The 24,801-nt window shown below is 48.8% G+C and overlaps 1 protein-coding gene across 3 annotated transcripts in view; it reads right to left on the bottom strand.

Moving 5' to 3' along the window:
- Positions 1-24,801, bottom strand: part of LOC140411169 (probable tubulin polyglutamylase ttll-15) — a 204,244-nt gene that overhangs the window by 65,835 nt on the left and 113,608 nt on the right. For all 3 annotated transcript variants that reach the window (XM_072500259.1, XM_072500257.1, XM_072500258.1), the window contains exons 7-8: positions 22,143-22,251; positions 14,147-14,213 (exon numbers count right to left, since the gene is read on the bottom strand). In XM_072500259.1, the coding sequence (XP_072356360.1) occupies positions 14,147-14,213; positions 22,143-22,251 (176 nt within the window). The remainder of the gene's footprint in view (positions 1-14,146; positions 14,214-22,142; positions 22,252-24,801) is intronic.

Genomic DNA, 24,801 nt, shown 5'->3' with positions numbered 1-24,801 from the left:
GAGGCCCGTACCCCATGGCTTACCCCTGGTAAGTCGTCCCCTCCACCAGAATTTATTGGTGAGGGTCTTCCCAGACGTCCACGGGTCGACTTCCTGTTCCCGCCTAAAACAGCTCCTGCTGAAATTGACTAACCAGCCAGCTCCACTCCCGCGGAAATCGACTGGCCTGCCCCTGCAAAGACAAGTGCTTTTAAAGGACAGACTTACCTCCCAGCAGCCACTTCCGCACTGCTCCCGCTGAAACTGACTCACCAGCTGTTCTCCCGCCGAAATCGACTGGCCTGCCCCTGCAAAGACAAGTGCTTTTAAAGGACAGACTTACCTCCCAACAGCCACTTCCGCACTGCTCCCGCTGAAACTGACTCACCAGCTGTTCTCCCGCCGAAATCGACTGGCCTGCCCCTGCAAAGACAAGTGCTTTTAAAGGACAGACTTACCTCCCAGCAGCCACTTCCGCACTGCTCCCGCTGAAACTGACTCACCAGCTGTTCTCCGGCCGAAATTGACTGGCCTGCCCCTGCAAAGACAAGTGCTTTTAAAGGACATACTTACCTCCCAGCAGCCACTTCCGCACTGCTCCCGCTGAAACTGACTCACCAGCTGTTCTCCCGCCGAAATCGACTGGCCTGCCCCTGCAAAGACAAGTGCTTTTAAAGGACAGACTTACCTCCCAGCAGCCACTTCCGCACTGCTCCCGCTGAAACTGACTCACCAGCTGTTCTCCCGCCGAAATCGACTCTTATTTATTTCCTTTGGTGCTGGCACTGGCTACTCCTGAGGTGCAATTTCAAGGGTACCAATGTATTTTGCTACCAAAGTGGCTTCTACCAAACATCACAACAAAGTCTGGTGTCTACATACACACTCACAATAGCCAGGCTATTGAGAACCAAGGTGAGGAAACACTTCCTCACACATGGGTTGGTAGATTGTGAAACTCTCAAGGAACAGGACAAGGAACAGTAGGTGCGAGTTCAATTAATAATTTAAAATTTGAGATTGATAGATTTTTGTTCGATAAATGTAACAAGTTTGATTCTTGACTCCAAATATGTTGCAACAAAAATCCTCTTGTGTAAGTGAAGGTACAGAGAAATAAACAAAACGTCATTTCTTTCCGGGATAGAGAAGCAACATTCACTGTTATTGTTCTTTTTGAGCTCTGATTTCCTGTACGAATTGTTAAAGAAAAGCTTCAGATCTTAGTCTTGTCAGGATATGCAAACATGCAACCAATGAACACTCAGAATAGGACACATCCAATGGGCAGTTGGGACACTCAGAGGTGGCATCACCACAAGGGGGCATGACATAAACACTATAAAAGGGATGAGGCACTCACACCCTGCCTCTTTCCACAGACCGACATCTAGAGAGTTAGACAGGGTTGATCAGCAGCATCACAGCCCAGTACGTGGCTTAGAGCAAGCTGGTACAGTTCGACTGAGTTACTACAGTTAGATTAGCAGAGAGTCAAACTCATTTGAGAGCTGTGTTAATAGTTCAATAAACACGTTGAAGTCATTTCAGAGTCTGGCGCATCCTTTAGATAAGACTGCATCAAGTAGCAGCCTGTGTTATCCGAAGCAGCATAACACAACGTGATACCAGGCGTGACTGTTCAATCTATTTAGTTCAACTCAGCAAGATCCGTGACAACCAGCTAGTGAATACAGGCACAATGGACAAGATTCAGGCTCCACATCAGCTCAGGACCACCGGCAATCTTAGTGCCAACTGGCGATTATTCAAGCAGAAATTTCAACTAGACGTGGAAGCATCCGACCTCAATGGCGCGACTGATGCTCGGATCACTGCGGGTGACCATGTGATAGAGATCTTCAACTCCTTTCACTTTTCCGAAGGGCAGGACAAAACAAAGTACCAAACCATCCTGGACAAATTCGACAGCCTCTGCGAGGTGGACATCAACAAAATCTTCCGAGCGCTACATCTTCAAGCGGAGGATGCAAGGTAAAGACGAATCCTTCAACTCCTATCTAACTAACCTTAGACTGCTAGCGCAAACCTGCAACATCGGGGATATCACTGACTCCATAATCAGGGACCAAATCGTTTTTGGAGTCCACTCTGATCCTCTGTGAGAGCAATTGTTGAAAATCAAGCACATGACCCTGCCAGTCGCGATTGAAACGTGGACTGTGCATGAGCACTCTAAAAATCGCTATTCACAGTACAAAACGGCAGAAAGTGAAAAACAAGCCTCCCACGAGGTGGAGCGTGTTCAGGCCATCCCCCGGATGCAGCGCCTCCACATTGACGAAAGCGGCCATTTTGCATGCTCTTCCCGGGGCCCGACGCATGCGCAATGCGATTAGGAACACGAAGCGGCCGAAAAACGCACTGCGCAGGTGCAGACGTCCGAGAACCGCACGGCGCATGCGCAACGACGCACTGAGGTCATGATGCCGACGTCATGACGTGTGCGAACTGCGGCACCGCCCATTTAAAAAAAAACTGCCCTGCAAGAGGCAAACGCTGTTTAAACTGTGGGAAACCAAACCACTATGCAGCCCTGTGCAGATCTGCCCCACCAGTCAGGAGCCAGCGCTCCCAATTCCGACAGTGGCGCATCAGCAGTGTGCAACACCGAATGCATGACTCTGATCCAGGCAGTGCGACGGATCCAGATGATGAATACCTGGACAACACTTACCGAGTGGGCATTATTACGAAGTGCGAATACGCCACACCGGACACAGCGCAAGTCCAATCAATCCTGGCCGTGGATTCCGAGGACGAGTGGCATGCAGTGATGAAGGTCAACCACTGCCCCATCCAGTTCAAACTGGACACAGGTGCCTCCGCCAACCTGATTTCGCAGGTGGACTTCAAGAGAATCAAGAAGCCCCCCACAATCCTTCCAGCTGCCTGCAAACTCCTGGACCACAATGGAAACGCAAAAAAGGCACTGGGGTCCTGCCATCTGCAGGTGTCCACCCGACACACACAAGCAAGCTTACGCTTCGAGGTTGTGAAACCAGACCGGGCGTCCCTGCTAGGTGCGCACGCCTGCAAGCAACTGAATCTCATTCAAAGGGTCTATACCATAACACCGTCCCATTCGGATCTTCAGGCCAGCATCAACGACATCCTAACCCAGGACCCAGATGTATTTAGCGGGATGGGCACGCTGCCGTACGAGTACAAGATTCTACTGCGGCCTGATGCCAAGCCAGTGGTCAACGCACCACGATGTGTCCCTGCTCCACTGAGAGTGCGCCTGAGGGCAGAGCTCACGGGTCTACAACAAAAAGGCATCATTTCCAAGGTCACTGAACCAACCGACTGGGTCAGCTCGATGGTGTGCGTTAAGAAGCCTTCGGGGGACCTATGCATCTGCATTGACCTCAAGGATCTAAACAAAAACATTATGCGGGAACATTACCTCATTCCGAAGAGGGAAGAAATCACGAGTGAGATGGCACACGCGCGCTTCTTCACAAAATTTGACGCATCCCAAGGATTTTGGCAAATCCAACTAGAAGAATCCAGCAGAAAGCTCTGCACCTTCAACACGCCTTTTGGCAGATTCTGCTACAACCGAATGCCATTTGGCATCATCTCGGCATCAGAGATTTTCCATCGCATCATGGAACAGATGATGGAGGGAATAGAAATGGGTTTGTGTCTACATTGACGATATCATAATCTGGTCCGCAACCCCAGAGGAACATGTGTCGCGACTCAAGAAAGTATTCCGCATACATGAACATGGCCTCAAGCTAAACAGGTCCAAGTGCTGTTTTGGGACATCCACACTGAAGTTCCTGGGCAATCAGATTTTGCAACACGGTGTGCGTCCAGACACAGACAAAATTAAAGCCATCGAGGCAATGAAATTCACCGAGAAGAAGAAGGCAGTACTGCGCTTCCTGAGAGTGGTCAATTTCCTTGGCAAGTTCATCCTGAATTTGGCCACACACACCGCGGCCCTACGCAATCTGGTGAAAAAAATCAACGCCTTTGAGTGGAAGACGGAGCACCGAACAGAGTGGCTGGAGCTGAAAGCCAAGCTCACCACTGCACCCGTCCTTGCATTCTTTGACCCAAACCGAGAGACTAAGATATCCACAGATGTGAGTCAGGATGGCATTGGGGCGGTGTTGCTTCAAAGTGACGACACGTCATCCTGGGTACCAGCAGCATATGCGTCAATGACACCCACTGAGACCAGATATGCACAGATTGAGAAGGAGTGTTTAGGTCTTCTCACCGGCATCCTCAAATTTCATGATTATGTCTATGGCCTGCCGACATTCACTGTTGAGACGGATCATAGGCCTCTGGTCCACATCATCCAAAAGGACCTGAACGACATGACGCCTCGTTTGCAGAGAATTCTGCTCAAACTCCGGAGGTATGATTTCAATTTGATGTACACACCTGGCAAGGAGCTCATCATCGCCGATGCATTGTCCCGCTCCGTCAACTCACCCAGTGAACCACTGGAGATCATCCAGCACATTGAATTGCAGGTACAACTGTGTGCAAGCACTCTCCCAGCAACAGATGAGAAGATCGTTCTCATCCGAGAAGAGATGGCCAAAGATCCCCTGTTGCAGCGAGTCATCCACAACCTCAGCAATGGCTGGCAGAAAGGGCAATGCCCTCAATTCTACAACGTCAAGGACGACCTGACGCTGATCGACAGCATCCTGCTCAATTTGACAGGATAGTCATCCCGCTACGTCTCCAGAGCTTGGTGCTGCAGCAGATTCATGAGGGACACCTGGGCGTAGGAAAGTCGCAGGGCCCGGCAAGCTGTCTACTGGCCCGGCATCAACCAGGACATCACGGACATGGTCCTGAACTGTGAAACCTGTCAGAGATTCCAACCAGCGCAGAGCAAGGAGACACTTCATCCACATGACCTAGAGACCCTTCCGTGGTCCAAGATTGACATTGACCTTTTCCACGCGAATGGTCGCGACTATATCTTAATCATCGATTACTTTTCAAACTATCCTGGGGTGCTGAAGCTGCCAGACCTCACCTCACGGACCGTCATCAAAGCGTGTAAAGAGACATTATCACGGCATGGCATCCCAAACACCGTCATGAGCGACAATGGCCCGTGCTTCCACAATCGAGAATGGTCCACGTTTGCCAAGAGCTACAATTTCAGGCATGTCACCTCCAGTCCGCACTATCCGCAGTCCAATGGTAAAGTCGGAAAAGGGGTGCACATCGATAAGCAGCTCGTCCGCAAGGCCTCGGACTCCGCTTCCGACATACACCTTGAACTACTTGCGTACCGGGCGACTCCCTTGTCCACTGGCATGTCACCAGCTCAACTGCTGATGAACAGGGACCTGCGGACGATGCTTCCAGCCATACACCTGCCCAACCTTGATCACCTCCCAGTGCTGCAGAAGATGCAGCAGCTTCGCGACAGCCAGAAGCAGGGCTATGACGCACATGCCACCGATCTGGACGTGCTATCCCCGGCAAACACGGTCAGGATCAAGATACCGGATGGTGGGTGGTCTGTTCCGGCTATCGTTGTTCAACAGGCCGTGCCCAGATCCTATGGCTTATGTATGGCTGATGGCTCCATTGTGCGAAGGAATCGAAGGGCACTGCGAAATGTTGCTTGCCCACAACCAATTTCCCCTCCATTTCCACATGTCGAATTGCCACCTCCAGACACCTCGAACCACGAGGCCACCAGTCGTGCTTCGCACTCGCCTGTCAAGACACCGTCATGCCCTCCACCACCTCTCCGGCGGTCGCCGAGGATCGGACGCAAGCCTCAGAGTCTAGGGGCGCTATTCTCCCCCACCCCACGCCGGGTGGGAGAATCGCCGGGGCGCCGCGCGAATCGCGCCACGCCGCCCCGACCCCCGCAAGCGATTCTCCCACCCCCCGGAAACCAGCGGCGCGCGATTCGCACCGGGCCGCTCGGAGAACCGGCGATTCTCCGGCCCGGATGGGCCGAGCGGCCGCTACGATGCGACAGGTTGCCACCGGTGCCGTCCACCCCTGGTCGCTGCCGGCGGGAACTCTGGGGGGCAGCCTGTGGGGGAGGGAGGGGGCTCCTTCACCGGGGTGGCCTCCGATGGGGTCTGGCCCGCAATCGGGGCCCACCGATCGGCGGGCCGGCCTCTCCCCCACTGTGGGAGCCAGCATAGGTCATGCCTGGGCCCTGTTCGCGCTGTCGTGAAACGCGACGGCGTTCACAACGGCGCGAACACTTGGTCTCCATATCGGAGAATCGCCTCCTGGACTTTTTGTCCATTTGTTTTGGTGTTCTGTTCTGTATTCCTCAGTCAGTCACATTAGACAGACACATTCACAGGTATATACATCTACAAAAAGAAAACTAAAAACAAAGGGGAGATGGCATGATATGCAAACATGCAACCAATGAACACTCGGAATAGGACACAACCAATGGGCAGTCAGGACACTCAGAGGTGGCATCACCACAAGGGGGCATGACATAAACACTATAAAAGGGATGAGGCACTCACACCCTGCCTCTTTCCACAGACTGACATCTAGAGTCAGACAGGGTTGATCAGCAGCATCACACCCCAGCACGTGGCTTCGAGCAAGCTGGTACAGTTAGACTGAGTTACTGCAGTTAGATTAGCAGAGAGTCGAACTCATTTGAGAACTGTGTTAATAGTTCAATAAACACGTTGAACTCATTTCAGAGTCTGGAGCATCCTTTAGTTAAGACGGCACCAAGTAGCAGCCCGTGTTATCCGAAGCAGCATAACACAACAAGTCTGTTTCTCAAAAATCTCACTGATTATTGATTATAGCAGGACAAATATTATTGTGAACAGGAACCCTGCAAATGGTAGAATTTCCTGTAAAATAAGAGATGACAATCAGTTTTTAACCTGTTGTCATTGTTGCATCCACTTCTCTCCAAACTGGGGCTGGTTTAGCACAGTGGGCTAAACAGCTGACTTGTAATGCAGAATAAGGACAGCGGCGTGGGTTCAATTCCCGTACCAGCCTCCCCGAACAGGTGCCGGAATGTGGCGACTAGGGGCTTTTCTCAGTAACTTCATTAAAGCCTACTTGTGACAATAAGCGATTATTATTATTAACTGCCTTTTCTTGTTTCAAGAGACACAAATCTTTTATATATCTTTTATTGAATCAAACAACTGAAGCACAGAATCATCAAAAATTGTGCACTAATGGAGCAGGCTCAAAGGGCCGAATGGCCTAGTCTTGTTTCCAAGTCCCATGTTCCTTAAAACATGAATGAACAACTTTAAATAATTTCATTCAGTATTTCCAGCTATAGCAACAATCTATAAATATCTATCATTAGTGTTCTCACATGTAATGGTGGTACCCATGTCGATGATCTGGCACATCTTGCAGAGGTTGCAGTGGCAGGGTTGTGTGGTGTCGTAGTCGCTGTTCTCCTGAAGGCTGGGTGGTTTGCTGCAAACAATGGTCTATTTGAGGATGCGTGATTGTTTGAAGGCAAGTACTGGGGGGTGGTGGTGATGGCTTGGCAAGATGTTCGTCTTCATTGATGCCGTGTTGAAGGCTGCGAAGAAGATGTCGTCGTTTCTCCGCTCCGGGGAAGTACTGGATGACGAAGGTTGTGTCCCATGTTTGTCTTCTGAGTAGGTCGGTGCGTTTTTTTGCTGTGGTGCATTGGAACTGTCGATCGATGAATCGAGCGCCATATCCCGTTCTTACGAGGGCATCTTTCAGCGTCTGTAGATGTGTTACGCTCCTCCTCGTCTGAACAGATCCTGTGTATACGGACGGCTTAGCCATAGGGGATTGCCTTCTTTAATGTGTTTAGATGGAAGCTGGAGAAGTGGAGCATCGTAAGTTATTCGTGAGCTTGTGGTAAAGCGAAGTGCTGAGGTGACCGTCCTTGATGGAGATGAGTGTGTCCAAGAATGCACCCGATTCTGGAGAGTAGTCCATGGTGAGTCTGATGATGGGATGGAACTTATTTATGTCATTGTGCAGTCGTTTCAGTGATTCTTCGCCATGGATCCAAAGGAAAAAAGTAGGTATTGATGTATTTGGTGTATAACGTCGGTTGAAGGTCCTGTGCGGTGAGGAGGTCTTGTTCGAACTTCAGCATGAAGATGTTGGCGTATTGGGGTGCGAATTTGGTCCCCATGGCTGTTCTGTGCGTTTGGATGAAGAACTTGTTGTCAAAGGCGAAGACATTGTGATCAAGAATGAAGCGGATGAGTTGCAGAATTGCGTCTGGAGATTGGCAGTTGTCGGTGTTGAGTACTGAGGCTGTTGCAGCAATGCCGTCGTCATGGGGGATGCTGGTGTAGAGTGCCGAGACAGCCATTGTGACGAGGAATGTTCCTGGTTCAGCTGGTCCATGGGTGCTGAGTTTCTGTAGGAAGTCCGTCGTGTCGCGACAGAAGCTGGGCATACCTTGTACGATGGGTTTCAAGACGCCCTCGATGTAGCCGGAGAGGCTCTCACACAGGGTCCCATTGCCTGATACGATAGGACGGCCTGGTGTCTGGGCCTTGTGTATTTTCGGGAGGCAGTAGAGGTCTCCAACATGGGGAGTACGTGGGATAAGAGCATGTAGGGTGCTCTGAAGGTCTGGATCCAAGATCTTGATCAGTTTGTTGAGTTGGTGGGTGTGTTCTTTGGTCGGATCTGCGGGTAACTGTCTGTAGTGTTCCTGGTTGGTGTTGTCGGTATACTTCTTTGCAGTAGTCCATTCTGTTCATTATGACGGCCCTTCCTTTGTCTGCTGGTTTGTTGACAATGTTGCGGTTGGCATTGCGTTGTGCTTGGGTGATGTTCGGGGCTGTCTTGTGAATGCGACTGATGAATCTGGCATTGACGCGACTCTTGACAGCTTGAGCATGCATGTCAAGTCTAGGGCAGCGTCTAGGAGTCCAGGATTATCCCTCTCTAGAGTCGCACTGTCTGGACCTGTAAAGACTTAATTACCTGAGGGCAGCACGGTGGCAAAGTGGGTTATCCCTGCTGCCTCACGGCGCCGAGGTCCCAGGTTCAATCCCGGCTCTGGGTCACTGTCCGTGTTGAGTTTGCACATTCTCCCCGTGTTTGCGTGGGTTTCGCCCCCACAACCCAAAGATGTGCAGGGTAGGTGGATAGGCCACACTAAATTGCCCGTTAATTGGAAAAAATGAATTGGGTATTCTAAATTTATTTTTAAAAAGACTTAATTACCTGCAAAGACTCACATTCAAAGTCTCATCTTGCATCATTGAATTGGTCTATATACGTGTTTGTGGAACCCACCTCTCACTCACCTGAGGAAGGAGCAGCGCTCCGAAAGCTAGTGATTCCAAACAAACCTGTTGGACTTTAGCCTGGTGTTGTAAGATTTCTTACTGTGCTCACCCCAGTCCAACGCCAGCATCTCCACATCATATCATTAAAAAGAAACAAAAATCTTTAATACTATGGGAATAAATAAAATCCTAATCCTAGGTATTTTTAAAATTTCTTTCATGGGATGTGGGCATCACTGGCAAGAGCTGCATTTACTGCCCATCTCTCACTGCCCTTGAACTGCGTGACTTGTTGGGCCGTTTGACAGGGTAGTTAAGAGTCAACCACATTACTGTGGATCTGCAGTCCCGTGTAAGCAAGACCACGTAAGGATAGTGATTGTCTCCCTGAAAGGACATCAGTGCACCAGATGGATTTTACAACTATCAATGATAGTTTTTATGGTCACCATTACTGAGACTAGGGGCTGGATTCTTCCGCCCCGCCTGCCGCAAGATCACCACAGGCGGGAAACAGATCATGTAACGGTCCATTGACCACAGGCGGGAATTTCCGATCGCCGGGCAGGTGCGGCCGGAGAATCCAGCCCGAGCTTTCAGTTCCAGGGGCTGGATTCTCCGCAAGCGCGGACATCCGAACGGACGTGCAGGAGCCGTTTCCTCAGCCAGATCTGCGAGCAACTCCCCGGGGCCCTGCTATACCCCTGCAGGGAGCAGAATCGCTGTTGACTTTTTGAAGGAAAGTCAAGAGTGAAATGCCAGCGTTTTTGCGCTGGCATGGAGACATAGCTCCATTTTTTGAGAATCCAGCCCCAGATTTTGTAAAGAACCTCTTTTAAATCCTGTGTTTTTTAAAATCCCTGTCTTGCTGGCTGCTTTTAAACTACAGACTTTTCAAACCCCCCTGCTACAAGTTACTATTTGTTCTGGCCCAACGGGATTCCCCTCCGTGCAGAGTGCTACAGAACACAGTCCTGTGATGTAATTTTGATGGACTTGGTTAGCAGACAATCGTCTCATCCAGGATTCCGGGCCATACTCTATTCTCGATTGTGTTTAGTGGTGTGCCCCAGAGGTTTCTGGGAAGAAGAAGCGCCAGATCCAGTACTGCATACACCATAGGAAGAACAGGTTCTCTTAGCTGAGGTTGGCGATTTTTAACACTCTCCAGCCAGGCCTGTGAAGGTTTAACTATTGATTTAAAGGCTGAAATAATTCTCTCCAACCAAGCCTGTGCAAGTTTAAACTTCTGTGAGAAAGGCTTGGAAAATCCCAGGCTGATATTTCTGTCCTGAGAATCCTAAAAAGTCTAGAAGACCAGGCCCTTTTGTCTCCCTTTCCATATCACAGCCAGAACTTTACCAGGGAAAGGGCAGACAAGTGTTCGAGAGTTGGAGTAGACAGAAAACCCTCTTTAAAACTCTCAGATAGAGAATTATAATACTATCTCAATGAAACTGAGAGTCAATCTGGTAGAAGCCTGTACAAGTGACGGTGACTCTTCAGACGAATTCCTGCAGCCTGCAAAGTCTAATTGAAGGCAGATTCTAGGAGTTCCAAACCAACTGATGGGTTTCAACACCTCGCATTCTAGAAGAGCACCACCTACAAAGACTGCTACCTCAGCAGCAAAGATTCATCTCAGTCCTTTTAATTCCTGTTATTTTTTTAACCTTTCCTACCCGCCCACCATGTGTCTGTCTTGTGTGTGTCTGGGTGGAAGGTGGGACAGGGTTTGCTAGCTTAGTAGACCATGGTTCTATTAATTCATTACATGATTATAAATAAACAATTTAAAAAATGTTTTACTTACAAACCTGGTGCCTATAAGTTATTGGTGCAGTTGAGGGTCAAAGATCTCAGGAAAATATAAACATTATTCACTTATATTGGGACTTGGGGCTGTATTTGACCGTGCACGAGCCAAGGGTTCTGTAACAATTTATTAATTTAATTTAAATTCAATCAGATATCAGGATGGGATTTGAATGCATCCTTGATGGGCCTCGATTACTAGTCCAAGAGTATAGAGGATATGAAGTCAAGGAAGGTGATGGATTAAGATGGAGGACAGCCATGATCTTACTGAAGGGCGGAACAGATTGGAGAGGTTATTTCGGTCCTATTTCTGTTCCTATGTTCACTTCTCCAGACGTGTGTTGATCTAGCTGACATCAGCTTGGCAAGATACTTGTTACAGTTTTTTGTTGTGGCCTTTATTGGGAGCGCATAAAGAGGGAAGCAGTCAGATTTCCCATTGGTAATTTGAATGTTTCAAGATTTAAAAGGGAACAGGTGGATTTTTTAAACTTATTTCATGGCATGTGGGCGTTGCTAGCAAGGCCAGTATTTGTTGCCTATCCCTAATTAGTCACAAGAAGTTTGTGATGAACCACCTTCTTGAACCACTGCAGTCCATCTGTGTAGGTACACACTCCGTCCTGTTAGAAAGAGAGGTCCAAAGGAGGCACGGCGGCTCAGTGGTTAGCACTGCGGCCTCACGGCGCTGAGGACACGGGTTCGATCCCGGCCCCGGGTCACTGTCCGTGTGGAGTTTGCACATTCTCCCGGTGTCTGCGTGGGTGTCACCCCCGCAACCCAAAAGATGTGCCGGATAGGTGGATTGGCCACGCTAAATTGCCCCTTAATTGGAAAAAAAATAATTGGAAATAAAGTATTCTAAAAAAAATGTTTTAATTTAAGAAAGGGAGGTTGAAGATTTTGACTCGGTGACAGTGAAGGAATGGCGATACATTTCAAGTCAGGATGGTGGGTGATTTGGAAGAGAACATGAATTTGGTGTGCTACCATGCATCTACTGCCTATGTCCTTCTAGGTGGTAGAGGTCCTGTGTTTGTAAGGTGCTGTCGAAGGAACCTTAATGAGGGGCTATTGCACATCTTGTAAAGTGTACACACTGCTGCCACTGTGAGTCGATGATGAACGGAGTGAAAGTTTAAGTAATGGAGGGAGTGCCAAACATGCAGGCTGTTTTGTCCTGGATGATGTCTCGTTTCTTGAGTGTTGTTGGAACTGCACTCATCCAGGCAACTGGAGAGTCTTTCATCACACTCCTGACTTGTGCCTTGCAGATGGTGGACAGGCTTCAGGGAGTCAGGAGATGAGTTACTTGCTGCACAATTCCTAACCTCTGATCTGCTCTTGCAGCCAGAGTATTTATTTGTCTGGACCAGTTCGGTTTCTAGTCAATGGTGATTCCTGGATATTGATAGCTAGTGGGATTCCGTGATATTATTGCCTCTGAACTTCAAGTGGAGATAGTTGAAGCTTTCTTGGCAGAGATGGTCATTGCCTGGCAGTTGTCAGCGAATGCAGTGGTGTACTGATATTGCCATTGGACTAGTAATTCAGAGACCCAGGGCAATGCTCTGGGGACCCAGGTTCAAATCCCACCATGGAATTTGATGAAATTTGAATTCGCTAAAAAAAAAATCTGCGGGTCTAATAATGACCATGAAACCATTATCCATTGTTGTAAAAACCCATCTGGTTCACTAATGTCCTTTAGGGAAGGAAATCTGTCGTCCTTACCCGGTCTGGCCTACATGTGACTCCAGACCCAGAGCAATGTGGTTGACTCTTAAATGCCCTCAAGAATGGGCAATAAATGCCGGCCCAGCCAGCGATGCCCACATCTCATGAATGAGTAAAACAAAATGTCACTTGTTCTTTATCAGATGCCGGAATATTTTCCAGGTCTTGCTCCATAAGGATATGGGCTATTTCAGTGTCTGAGGAGTAGTGAAAAGCGCTGAACTTTGTGCAATCAATGGACTGAAAGAAACTGTTTCCAGTGGTTAGGGAGTCTAGGACTGGAGATCACAGTCAGATCATACAGGAGTAAAATTGGGAAGGCTTCTCCACAGCAGGGGTGAAAGAAATTTGCAACTGTCCTCTGCAAGCCATAACTGATGTTAGATAAAAAAATAAAATCTGTATTGCTAGATTTTTGCTATCAGAAGGCATTAAAGGATAGGAAACAAATGTGGATATATGGAATTTGGTCAAAGAACAACAATGATCTCAGTGAATACCTGAACAGACCTCAAGAGCTGAATGACCTATATAATAATCTTTATTGGGCTAGTTTAGCTCAGTGGGCTAGACAGCTGGTTCAAGGCCAGCAGCGCGGGTTCAATTCCGTACCAGCTGAGAATTCCGAATTCCGAATTCTCCCTCTGTGACCCGAACAGGCGCCGGAATGTGGTGACTACGGGATTGTCACAGTAACTTCATTGCAGTGTTAACGTAAGCCTACTTGTGTCAATAAAAGATTATTATTTTATTATTATTGCTACAAATAGGCTTACATTAACACTGCAGTGAAGTTACTGTAATAATCCCCTAGTCACCACATTCCGGCGCTTGTTCGGGTAGACTGGGGGAAATTTGAGAATGTCCAAATTACCTAACAAGAAGGTCTTTCGGGACTTGCGGGAGGAAACTGGAACACCCGAAATTCACGCACACACGGGGAGAACGTGCAGACTCCACACAGACAGTGACCCAAGCCGGGAAACGAACCTGGGACCCTGGAGCTGTGAAGCAACAGTGCTACCCATTGTGCAACTGTGCTGGCCATCAATATTGTAAAGTTGCATTGTTGATTATTATTCAATAATCGAGGCTGGAAAGTGAATGAGCGCACACTTTAGATGCGGATAGGATGGACTTCTAATACCTCCCAGGGTTAAGCAAAGCATCCAACACTCATGTCACAAATGGAGAATGATCACTGGCTGAGATAATATACCCAAGCAAAAGGCAAATCCCCTCAGGTGAGGATAGGAAATAAGGTGAGGGCAATATTTAAAACAGTGAGTCCCCAGTCCAATAATCTGATTGTTATATAATTCAGTGCAACAGCAGCATACCTCCATCAGGTAAACTTTAACATCTTCATCAACAACAAAGTCAAAACGAACCAGTTCAAAGAAATTCCTGCCAAAAAAAATCAAATAAAGAAATGATAAACAGGAACGTCCTCCCTGTAAATCAATAGAAAATAACCAGCCCAGCAATCAGATCATATGAACCATCTTCCTGTCAATTAGATAATGGGAATAATCCCCCTGTCAATTAGATAATGGGAATAATCCCCCTGTCAATTAGATAATGGGAATAATCCCCCTGTCAATTAGATAATGGGAATGTGGACAGGTGGATTGGCCATATCTGTATATTAAAAAAGTACAAAATGTATACAAGGCCAAACGGTACAAACACTAATTTGGTGTTGGAGAAACAGGGTACCCTCCCCTCAGTACCAACGTACTGGGAGGGGGGGGGGGGGGGGGGGGTGGGGATACTCTAATTATTAAAACAGTTCACAACACAATTGTACAAAAAACAAATGGTACAAGCACTAAGCTTTGCGCTGAAGAGACCAGATACCCTCGCCTCTGTACCAACAGAAGGGAAAGGAAGGGGGGTGGTGGGGAGAGAAGGGAAAGGAGGGTGGTGGGGAGGGAGGGAGTCAGGGTGTTGGTGAAGCGGGGTCCAACTATCTACAGAGGCAGAAAAACAAAAGAACCTTCAATTACGATGTGCCAGATTCTGGGAGTCCCCCAAAGGGAGTGAGGGGCGACACGGTGTCAGGCACGAGTGAGCCCCGCACCCCACTGCAGAGAGCCTCATGTGCACCCTCCGCTCCTGACAGCCTTCGGACAGTCGCCCTCCGAGCCCAAATCCTCCACCACACTGAGTGCGGCGGGCGACACGGGCCTACCAACCAACCCAGGGCCTGCTATGATCCTGCCACCGCCACTCGACAAGCGGGCTCTCCTCAGGCTCCTCCCGGGGTCCCGGGCCAGCGGGAGGCGGTGGTGCAGGTGCCTGCTCCGCCCCCGCTGCCTGGTCACCGCATGGCCCCGGAAACAGGTCCGGGATGGTGGCAGAGATGCCCGAAGACAGCGGTGGGGACAGAGGGTCTTCCAAACCATAACCCGCCAAGAACCTAAGAAGCAGGGGGTTATCGCTGACCACCCCCCCTGAGAAATTGAACAAATCTGGGGTGCTAAATTGTACTGGGTGCAATGGGCCCCTTGGGCTCCCGTCTGACCCCGAAGCACCCTGCTCGGGGGGCAGCAGCAGCTGCTGGGATTTCCTCACTATCCCCCTGCCTCTTTTGTTCGGGGACTGGGTGTGACATCTATGGAAATGAACCTGGAGTGAAGCCGTTTGCGGGGGGAGAGGGTCACACACCGGGGAGACCTCTATCTCTGGAGATCCCTCCAGGCTGACTCCTTGTCCCTCAATGCTTCTCTCCAGAATCTGTGGCTGGGACAGAGCACCCTCTGGTTCGAGGCCGTGCAACTCACTGTTGGCACCCACAGGGGCCTGCGCAGAAGTGTCGCTGGGCCCAGCATCCGATGGCGAAATGTCACCTGGCTGAGGGTTGCTGGGTGATGGTGGGGCGAGGTGCAATGGCTGCACCCGAGTCTGTAGCCAGAGGCACTGGGTCAGAGGGTCAGAAGGAGCCAAACCTGACCGCTGGCGAATTGCCCTGTTGGTCTTCTTCTCAGTGGGGGCGTGGGCCTAGGTAGGATGTTCTTTCAGAGGGTCAGTGCAGACTCGATGGGCCAAATGGGGCCTCCTGTACTGTAGTGATTGTATGATCCACATGTTAATTCGATTTTTTAATGAATTTAGAGTACCCAATCTTTTTCCAATTAAGGGGCAATTTAGCGTGGCCAATCCACCTAACCTGGGGGCAGCACGGTGGCGCAGTGGATTAGCCCTGCTGCCTCACGGCGCTGAGGTCCCAGGTTCGATCCCGGCTCTGGGTCACTGTCCATGTGGAGTTTGTACATTCTCCCCGTGTTTGCGTAGGTTTCGCCCCCACAACCCAAAGATGTGCAAGCTAGGTGGATTGGCCACGCTAAATTGCCCCTTAATTGGAAAAAATGAATTGGGTAGTCTCAATTAAAAAAAAGAAAATCCACCTAGCCTGCACATCTTTGGGTTGTGGGGGTGAAACCTCGCAAACACAGGGAGAATGTGCAAACTCCACACAGACAGTGACCCGGGCGGGGATTAAACCCGTGTCCTCAGTGGCATGTGGCAGCAGTGCTAACCACTGCGCCACCATGCCGCCCCACGTCAATTAGATAGTGGGAATGATCCTCCTGTCAATTAAATGGGAATGAACCTCATGTGAAATGAATAATGGGAAGGATCCTCATGTTAATTAGGTAATGGGCATCATCCCCCTGACAATGAGATAATGAGAATCATCCTCCTGTCAAGTGGATACTGGAAATTACCCTCCTGTCAACACTGTGGTATTGTTACTGGATTGGGAATCCGGGATAATGCTCGGGCTACCTGGGCTCTAATCCCACCTTGGCATATGGGGAAATTTCTATTTAATAAAAATTAATGGCGACAGTCCTGCTGTGAATTGGATAATTGAAACCACCCTCGATCAAGAAGAACCAAGCCCCCTGTCAATTTGATAAGATGAATCAATCTCCCCAGCAATTAGGCAATAGGAACCAATCTCCCACCCAGTCAATCAATAGAAGCTAACCTCCCCATCAATCAGATCAATGGAACCAATCCTTTTTTTAAAAAAATATATTTTATTCAAATTTTTTGGCCAAACAAAACAATACAAAGGTTTTCCTTTTTACAACAGTAAAACAGTATAAATAACAGTGACCGTTTTTAACAAATAAATAAATAATATATAAACTGCCATATCAAAAATAATAACTCTCCAAAAATAAAATCAAACAATCCAATATACATAACCTAATACAGATATCTATACAAAAACACCCCTGAGGACCCGCCCGGGCCCTCTCCCCCCCCTCCCCCTCCCCTCTCCTCCCCCTCCCCCTCCCCCCCGCCCCTCCCCCCTGGGTTGCTGCTGTTACCTTCCCATTTCCTTTATCGTTCTGCGAGGTAGTCAATGAACGGTTGCCACCGCCTGGTGAACCCTTGAGCCGAACCCCTTAGTGCGAACTTTATCCGTTCTAGTTTTATAAACCCTGCCATGTCATTTATCCAGGTCTCCACGCCCGGTGGTTTGGCTTCCTTCCACATAAGCAATATCCTTCGCCGGGCTACTAGGGACGCAAAGGCCAAAACATCAGCCTCTTTCGCCTCCTGCACTCCCGGCTCTTCTGCAACCCCGAATATAGCCAACCCCCAGCCTGGCTCGACCCGGACCCCCACCATCTTCGAAAGCACCTTTGCCACCCCCACCCAGAACCCCTGTAGTGCCGGACATGACCAAAACATGTGGGTGTGGTTTGCTGGGCTTCTCGAGCATCTCCCACACCTATCCTCTACCCCGAAAAATTTACTGAGCCGTGCTCCGGTCATATGCGCCCTGTGTAGAACCTTGAATTGTATCAGGCTTAGCCTGGCGCACGAGGACGACGAGTTTACCCTACGTAGGGCATCAGCCCACAGCCCCTCCTCAATCTCTTCCCCCAGCTCTTCTTCCCATTTCCCCTTCAGCTCATCCACCATGATCTCCCCCTCGTCCCTCATTTCCCTGTATATATCCGACACCCTACCATCCCCCACCCATGTCCCTGAGATCACTCTATCCTGAACCTCCTGCGTCGGGAGCTGTGGGAATTCCCTCACCTGTTGCCTCGCAAAAGCCCTCAGTTGCATGTACCGAAATGCATTCCCTTGGGGCAACCCATATTTTTCCGTCAGTGCTCCCAGACTCGCAAACGTCCCGTCTACGAACAGATCTCTCAGTTGCACAACCCCAGCTCTTTGCCATGCTCCAAATCCCCCATCCATTCTCCCCGGGACAAACCTATGGTTATTTCTTATCGGGGACCGCACCGAGGCTCCCGTCCTTCCCCTATGTCGTCTCCACTGCTCCCAAATTTTTAGTGTTGCCACCACCACTGGACTTGTGGTATATTTTTTCGGGGAGAACGGCAACGGCGCCGTCACCATTGCTTGTAGGCTGGTTCCCTTGCAGGATGCCATCTCCAATCACAAAACTCATGACACTTTTCTCAATTCTCTTGAAAAAAGCCTTTGTGACCATCACCGGAAGGCACTGAAACACAAAGAGGAATCTCGGGCGGTCTACCATTTTGACCGCCTGCACCCTACCCACCAGTGACAGGGGCACCATGTCCCATCTCTTAAAATCCTCCTCCATCTGTTCCACCAATCTTGTTCAATTAAGCCGGTGTAAGGTTCCCCAACTCCTGGCTATCTGAATCCCTAAGTACTGGAAATCTCTTATTACCTTCCTCAGCGGTAAGTCATCTATTCCCCTGCTCTGCTCCCCCGGATGCACCACAAACAACTCACTCTTATCCATATTCAATTTGTACCCCGAAAATTCCCCAAACTCCCTGAATGTCTGCATTATCTCAGGCATCCCCTCCACTGGGTCCGCAACATACAGCAATAAATCATCTGCATACAAGGATACCCGGTGTTCTTCTCCTCCCCTGAGCACTCCCCTCCACTTCCTGGAGCCCCTCAGTGCTATGTTCAGGGGCTCAATCGCCAAAGCAAACAGTAACGGAGACAGGGGACACCCCTGCCTCGTCCCTCTATGAAGACGGAAGTAATCAGACCTCTGTCTGTTCGTGACCACGCTCGCCACCGGGGCCCTATACAGCAGCTGTACCCATCCGATATACCCTTCTCCAAAACCAAATCTCCTCAGCACCTCCCACAGATAATCCCACTCCACTCTGTTGAATGCTTTCTCGGCTTCCATCGCCACCACTATCTCCGCCTCCCCCTCTGGTGGGGGCATCATCATTACCCCTAGCAACCTCCGTATGTTCGTGTTCAGCTGTCTCCCCTTAACGAACCCAGTTTGATCCTCGTGGACCACCCCCGGGACACAGTCCTCTATCCTCGTCGCCATCACCTTGGCCAGGAGCTTAGCATCTACATTTAAAAGGGAAATGGGCCTGTAGGACCCACACTGCAGCGGGTCTTTTTCCTTCTTCAAAAGGAGCGATATCGTTGCCTCCGACATAGTCGGGGGCAGCTGCCCCCTTTCCCTAGCCTCATTAAAGGTTCTCGTCAAAAGCGGGGCCAGTGAGTCCATATACTTCCTATAAAATTCCACCGGGAATCCGTCCGGTCCCGGGGCCTTCCCCGCCTGCATGCTCCCAATCCCTTTTCCCACCTCCTCCATCTCAATCTGTGCTCCCAGTCCCGCCCTCTCCTGCTCCTCCACCTTAGGGAATTCCAGCTGATCCAAGAAACACATCATTCCCTCCTTCCCTTCCGGGGGCTGAGCCTTATATAACCTCTCATAGAATGCCTTGAACACCCCGTTCACTCTCTCCGCTCCCCGTTCCATCTCTCCCTCCTCATCTCTCACCCCACCTATCTCCCTCGCTGCTCCCCTCTTCCTCAATTGGTGGGCCAGTAGCCGACTCGCCTTCTCTCCATACTCATACTATACACCCTGTGCCCTCCTCCACTGTGCCTCTGCCTTACCCGTGGTCAGCAGGTCAAATTCCACATGTAGCCTTTGTCTTTCCCTGTACAATCCCTCCTCCGGTGCCTTCGCATATTGCCTGTCCACCCTCAAAAGTTCTTTCAGCAATCGCTCCCTTTCTTTACCCTCTTGCTTCCCTTTATGTGCCCTTATGGATATCAGTTCCCCTCTAACCACCGCCTTCAACGCCTCCCAGACCACTCCCACCTGAACCTCTCCATTGTCATTAAGCTCCAAGTACCTTTCGATGCACCCCCTCACCCTTAAACATACCCCCTCATCCACCAATAAGCCCATATCCATTCTCCAGAGTGGGTGCTGTTCTTTTTCCTCTCCTACCTCCAGGTCTACCCAATGTGGAGCGTGGTCTGAAATAGCTATGGCCGTATATTCCGTCCCTGTCACCTTCGGAATCAGTGCCCTTCCCAAGACAAAAAAGTCTATCCGTGAATAAACTTTGTGGACATGGGAGAAAAATGAGAACTCCTTACTCCTAGGCCTACTAAATCTCCAGGGGTCTACCCCTCCCATCTGCTCCATGAAGTCCTTGAGCACCCTGGCCGCTGCCGGCCTCCTCCCGGTCCTGGACCTCAATCGGTCCAGCCCTGGATCAAGCACCGTATTGAAGTCTCCCCCCATTACCAACTTTCCCGCCTCCAGGTCCGGGATATGTCCCAACATACGCCTCATAAAATTTGCATCATCCCAGTTCGGGGCATATACGTTCACCAGAACCACCGCCTCCCCTTGCAATCTGCCACTCACCATCACATATCTACCCCTCTATCCGCCACTATGGTCTTTGCCTCAAACAGTACCCGTTTCCCCACCAAGTTAGCCACCCCCCTGTTCTTCGCATCCAAACCCGAATGAAACACCTGCCCCACCCATCCTTTACGTAGTCTGACCTGGTCTATCAGTTTCAGATGCGTCTCCTGCAACATAACCACATCTGCCTTTAATTTCTTTAGGTGTGCGAGTACCCGTGCCCTTTTAATTGGCCCGTTCAGCCCTCTCACGTTCCACGTGATCAGCCAGGTTGGGGGGCTCTTTACACCCCCCCCCTGTCGACTAGCCATCCCCTTTTTTAACCCAGCTCCTCACCCGGTTTCCACGTACCCGTGTATCCCCCCGACGGTGCCCTCCTGCCTCGACCACCCCATCCCATAACAGGTCCCCCTTCTCCTTAGCAGCAGCAACCCAGTTAACCCCCCCCCCCCGCTAGATCCCTTTCTAGCGTAGTTGCACCCCCCATGTTGCTCCCAGAAGTCAGCGAACTCTGGCTGACCTCGGCTTCCCCCCTTGTCCTCGGCCCCCACTGTGCGAGGCCCCCTCCTTCCTGCGTCCCTGTTCCCGCCATAATTACCATAGCGCGGGAACAAAGCCCGCGTTTAATGGAACCAATCCTTGCGGCGACTTTGACTATAGAACCAATCCCCCTATTCAAACACACCACAAAACAGGAAATAACTGTTTCATCCCCTCCCGCCACCACAATCCTTTCCCACCACCAAAATCAATTAAGAGGACGATTGTTGGCAGCTCAGGCTACTGATGCAGGATTCTACAGGCAAGTGTCCTTGGAACAAACAATTATTTCAATGTCATCATCCTCCTGAGCCTATTAAAATCTTCAGGTGGACAGGCAAGGTCACTATTGACCAGAACCTTAAATGAATTAGTCATATCAAACCATAGTTACAAGAGCAAACAGAGCATAGGTGACAAGCGGTACATCTCCTGAGCTTCTCCATAACCTACAGCCCAAGTTCGGAGTGTAATGAGCACCCTCCTCTCATCTGGATCGGGGCAGATGTAACACCATATCTCAAAGGAAACATCAAACTGCTATTGAATCACTACCGGAAAGTACAAGTGTCTGAATATGGCTGAGGATGAAATCAGGCTTGGTCGTGCTAAGTCTCCCTGGTCAAAAGGTCAGGGTGAGGTAACAGAAGGATGCCGACATCTGTGAAATGAATCCTATTAAGTATCCTTGCCTTCAGGATAAAAGATTAAAGTGGTTAGATTTGGGGAAATATTATTATTTTAAATTCATCCTTGGTGTATGGGTGATGCTGGCAAGCTCAGCATTTATAAAATTGGCCTTGAGACGGTGGTGGTAATACTGCAGTCCACATAGGGAAGGTGATCCACCATGGTATTAGGTTGGGAGTTCCAGGGTGTATGATGTATCCCCAAGTGAGAATGATGTGAAGTCAGAAGGGAATTTGGGTGATGGTGTACCCACATATCTATTTCTCTTCTCCTTCTAGATAGTGGAAGGTTTGGGATTGGAACATAATACAATTTCTGATTCAAATGTTGCAGTGAGCCAGATTACTGCAGCAAGTCCCCTGTATTGCTCTGAACAGCTATACCTTGTACAAAAAGTAGATTAGTCTGATGATGGCACGTACCTTGTAGATTTATAGTTGGCACCATATTTTATTAGGTCTAATTCTTTCATGAGGAAAAGTTCCTGGATAGCACTCCTTATCTGGGACCAGAGCTTCTCGGGATGATGGCCTGACATAAATGACAGTGGAAAATGCAACTGAATAAGAGATTTGCAATTTTTCCACTTACCATATACACAAAGCATAGATAATATTACATAAGAACATAGGAACTAGGAGCAGGAGTAGGCCATCTGGCCCCTCGAGCCTGCTCCACCATTCAATGAGATCATGGCTGATCTTTATGTGAACTCAGCTCCATTTACCCACCTGCTAACCGTAGCCCTTAATTCTGTTCAAATATCTATCCATCTGGGGTTGGGGTTGGTTTAGCACAGTGGGCTAAACAGCTGGCTTGTAATGCAGAACAAGGCAGCAGCACGGGTTCAATTCCCGTACTGGCCTCCCCGAACAGGCGCCGGAATGTGGCGACTAGGGGCTTTTACAGTAACTTCATTGAAGCCTACTTGTGACAATAGGCGATTATAATATTATTATTATTATTTTTGCCTTAAAAGCATTTAACGAAGTAGCCTCAACTGCTTCACTGTGGCAGGGAACTCCACAGATTCACAACCCTTTGGGTGAAGAAGTTCCTCCTCAACTCAGTCCTAAATCTGCTCCCCTTTATTTTGAGGCTATGCCCCCTAGTTCTAGTTTCACCCGTCAGTGGAAACAACCTCCCTGCTTCTATCCTATCTATTGCCTTCAGAATTTTATATTTCTATAAGATCCCCCCTCATTCTTCTAAATTCCAATGAGTATAGTCACAGTCTACTCAGTGTCTCTTCATAAGCCAATCCTCTCAACTCCAGAATCAACCTAGTGACTCTCCTCTGCACACCCTCCAGTGCCAGTACATCCTTTCTCAAGTAAAGAGACCAAAACTGCACACAGTACTCCAGGTGTGACCTCACCTGCACCCTATACAACTGCAACATAACCTTCCTGTTTTTAAACTCCATCACTCTAGCAATGAAAGACAAAATTCCATTTGCCTTCGTAATTACCTGCTGCACCTGTAAACAAACTTTTTGCAATTCATGCACAAGGACACCCAGGTCCTTCTGCACAGCAGCATGCTGCAATTTTTTACCAATTAATTCATAGTCCATTATTCCTACCAAAATGGATAACCTCACATTTACCAATATTGTACTCCATCTGCCAGAGCCTGGCCCATTTACTTAAACTATCTATATCCCACTGCAGACCAATTGCGATCCCAACACTGATGTCTGAGGCACACCACTAGCCACTGATTGGCAACCAGAAAAACACCCATTTATCCCCACTCTTCGCTTTCTGTTTGTTAACCAATCCTCTAACTCAGCTGATACATTACTCGTAACGCCGTGTACCGTTATCTCATGCAGCAGCCTTTTATGCGGCATCTTGTCGAATGTCTTCTGGAAATCCATCTACACCACATTCACCAGTTCCCCCTTGTCCACTGAGCTTGTAATGTCCTCAAAGAATTCCAGTACATTAGTTAAACATGACCTGCCTTTCATGAAGCCATACTGCCCAATGAGACAACTTCTATCCAGATGGCTCGCTATTTCTTCCTTGATGATAGATTCAAGCTTTTCCTCACTACAGAAGTTAAGCTAACCGGCCTATAGTTACTCGCCTTTTGTCTACCTCCTTTTTAAAATAGTGGCGTCACATTTGCTGTTTTCCAATCTGCCAGAACCGCCCGAGAATCCAGCGAATTTTAGTAAATTATCACAAGTCCATTTGCAATTTCCCCCACCATCTCTTTTAGTACCCTGGGATGCATTCCATCAGGGCCAGGTGACTTGTCTACCTTTAGCCTCGTTAACTTGCCTTTGTGATAATGATTGTTTCTAGGCCTTCGCCCGGTATAGCTTCCTTGCCATCAGTTATTGGCATGTTATTTGTGCCTTCCACTGTGAAAAGCGACACAAAAATAACTGTTCAATGCCTCGGCAATTTCCCATTATTAAATGCCCTTTCTCATCCTCTAAAGGACCAATCTTTACCGTAGCCACTCTTTTTCGTTTTATATATTTGTAGAAACCTTTGCTATCAGTTTTTATATTCTGAGCTAGTTTACTCTTACTTTTCAACATAGCTTTTTTCATGGCTTTCTGTTGACCTTTAAAGATTTCCCAATCCATTTGTTTCCCACTAATCTTTGCCACTTTGTATGCCTTTTCTTTCAATTTGATACCCTCCTTTATTTCCTCAGAGACCCATAGCTGATTATCCTTTTCCCTACAGTCCTCCCTTTTCACTGCTATATATTTTTGCTCAGCATTGTGAAAAATCTCTTTGAAACTCCTCCATTGTTCCTTGATTGTCCCACTATAAAGTCTTTGTTCCAGTCCACCTTAGCCAACTCCTCCCTCATCCCATTGTAGTCTCCTTTGTTTAAGCACAAGACACTGGGATTGGATTTTACCTCCTTACCCTCCATCTGTATTTTAAATTATTTTTTATATATTTTTTATTAAAGTTTACATTTTTACACTGCACATAAAAATAGATGAGATGGTTACAATTTAGATGTTGTATCTTTTCGGTACCCCCCTCCCCTCCTGCTGCTGCTTCCGGGTCTTAACCTAGGCCCTTTCTTTCACTGTAGATGGTTGTT

Source organism: Scyliorhinus torazame, chromosome 4 (assembly GCF_047496885.1).
Source record: "Scyliorhinus torazame isolate Kashiwa2021f chromosome 4, sScyTor2.1, whole genome shotgun sequence".
Taxonomy (NCBI): Eukaryota; Metazoa; Chordata; class Chondrichthyes; order Carcharhiniformes; family Scyliorhinidae; genus Scyliorhinus; species Scyliorhinus torazame.
This window is presented reverse-complemented; position numbering and strand designations above follow the sequence as displayed.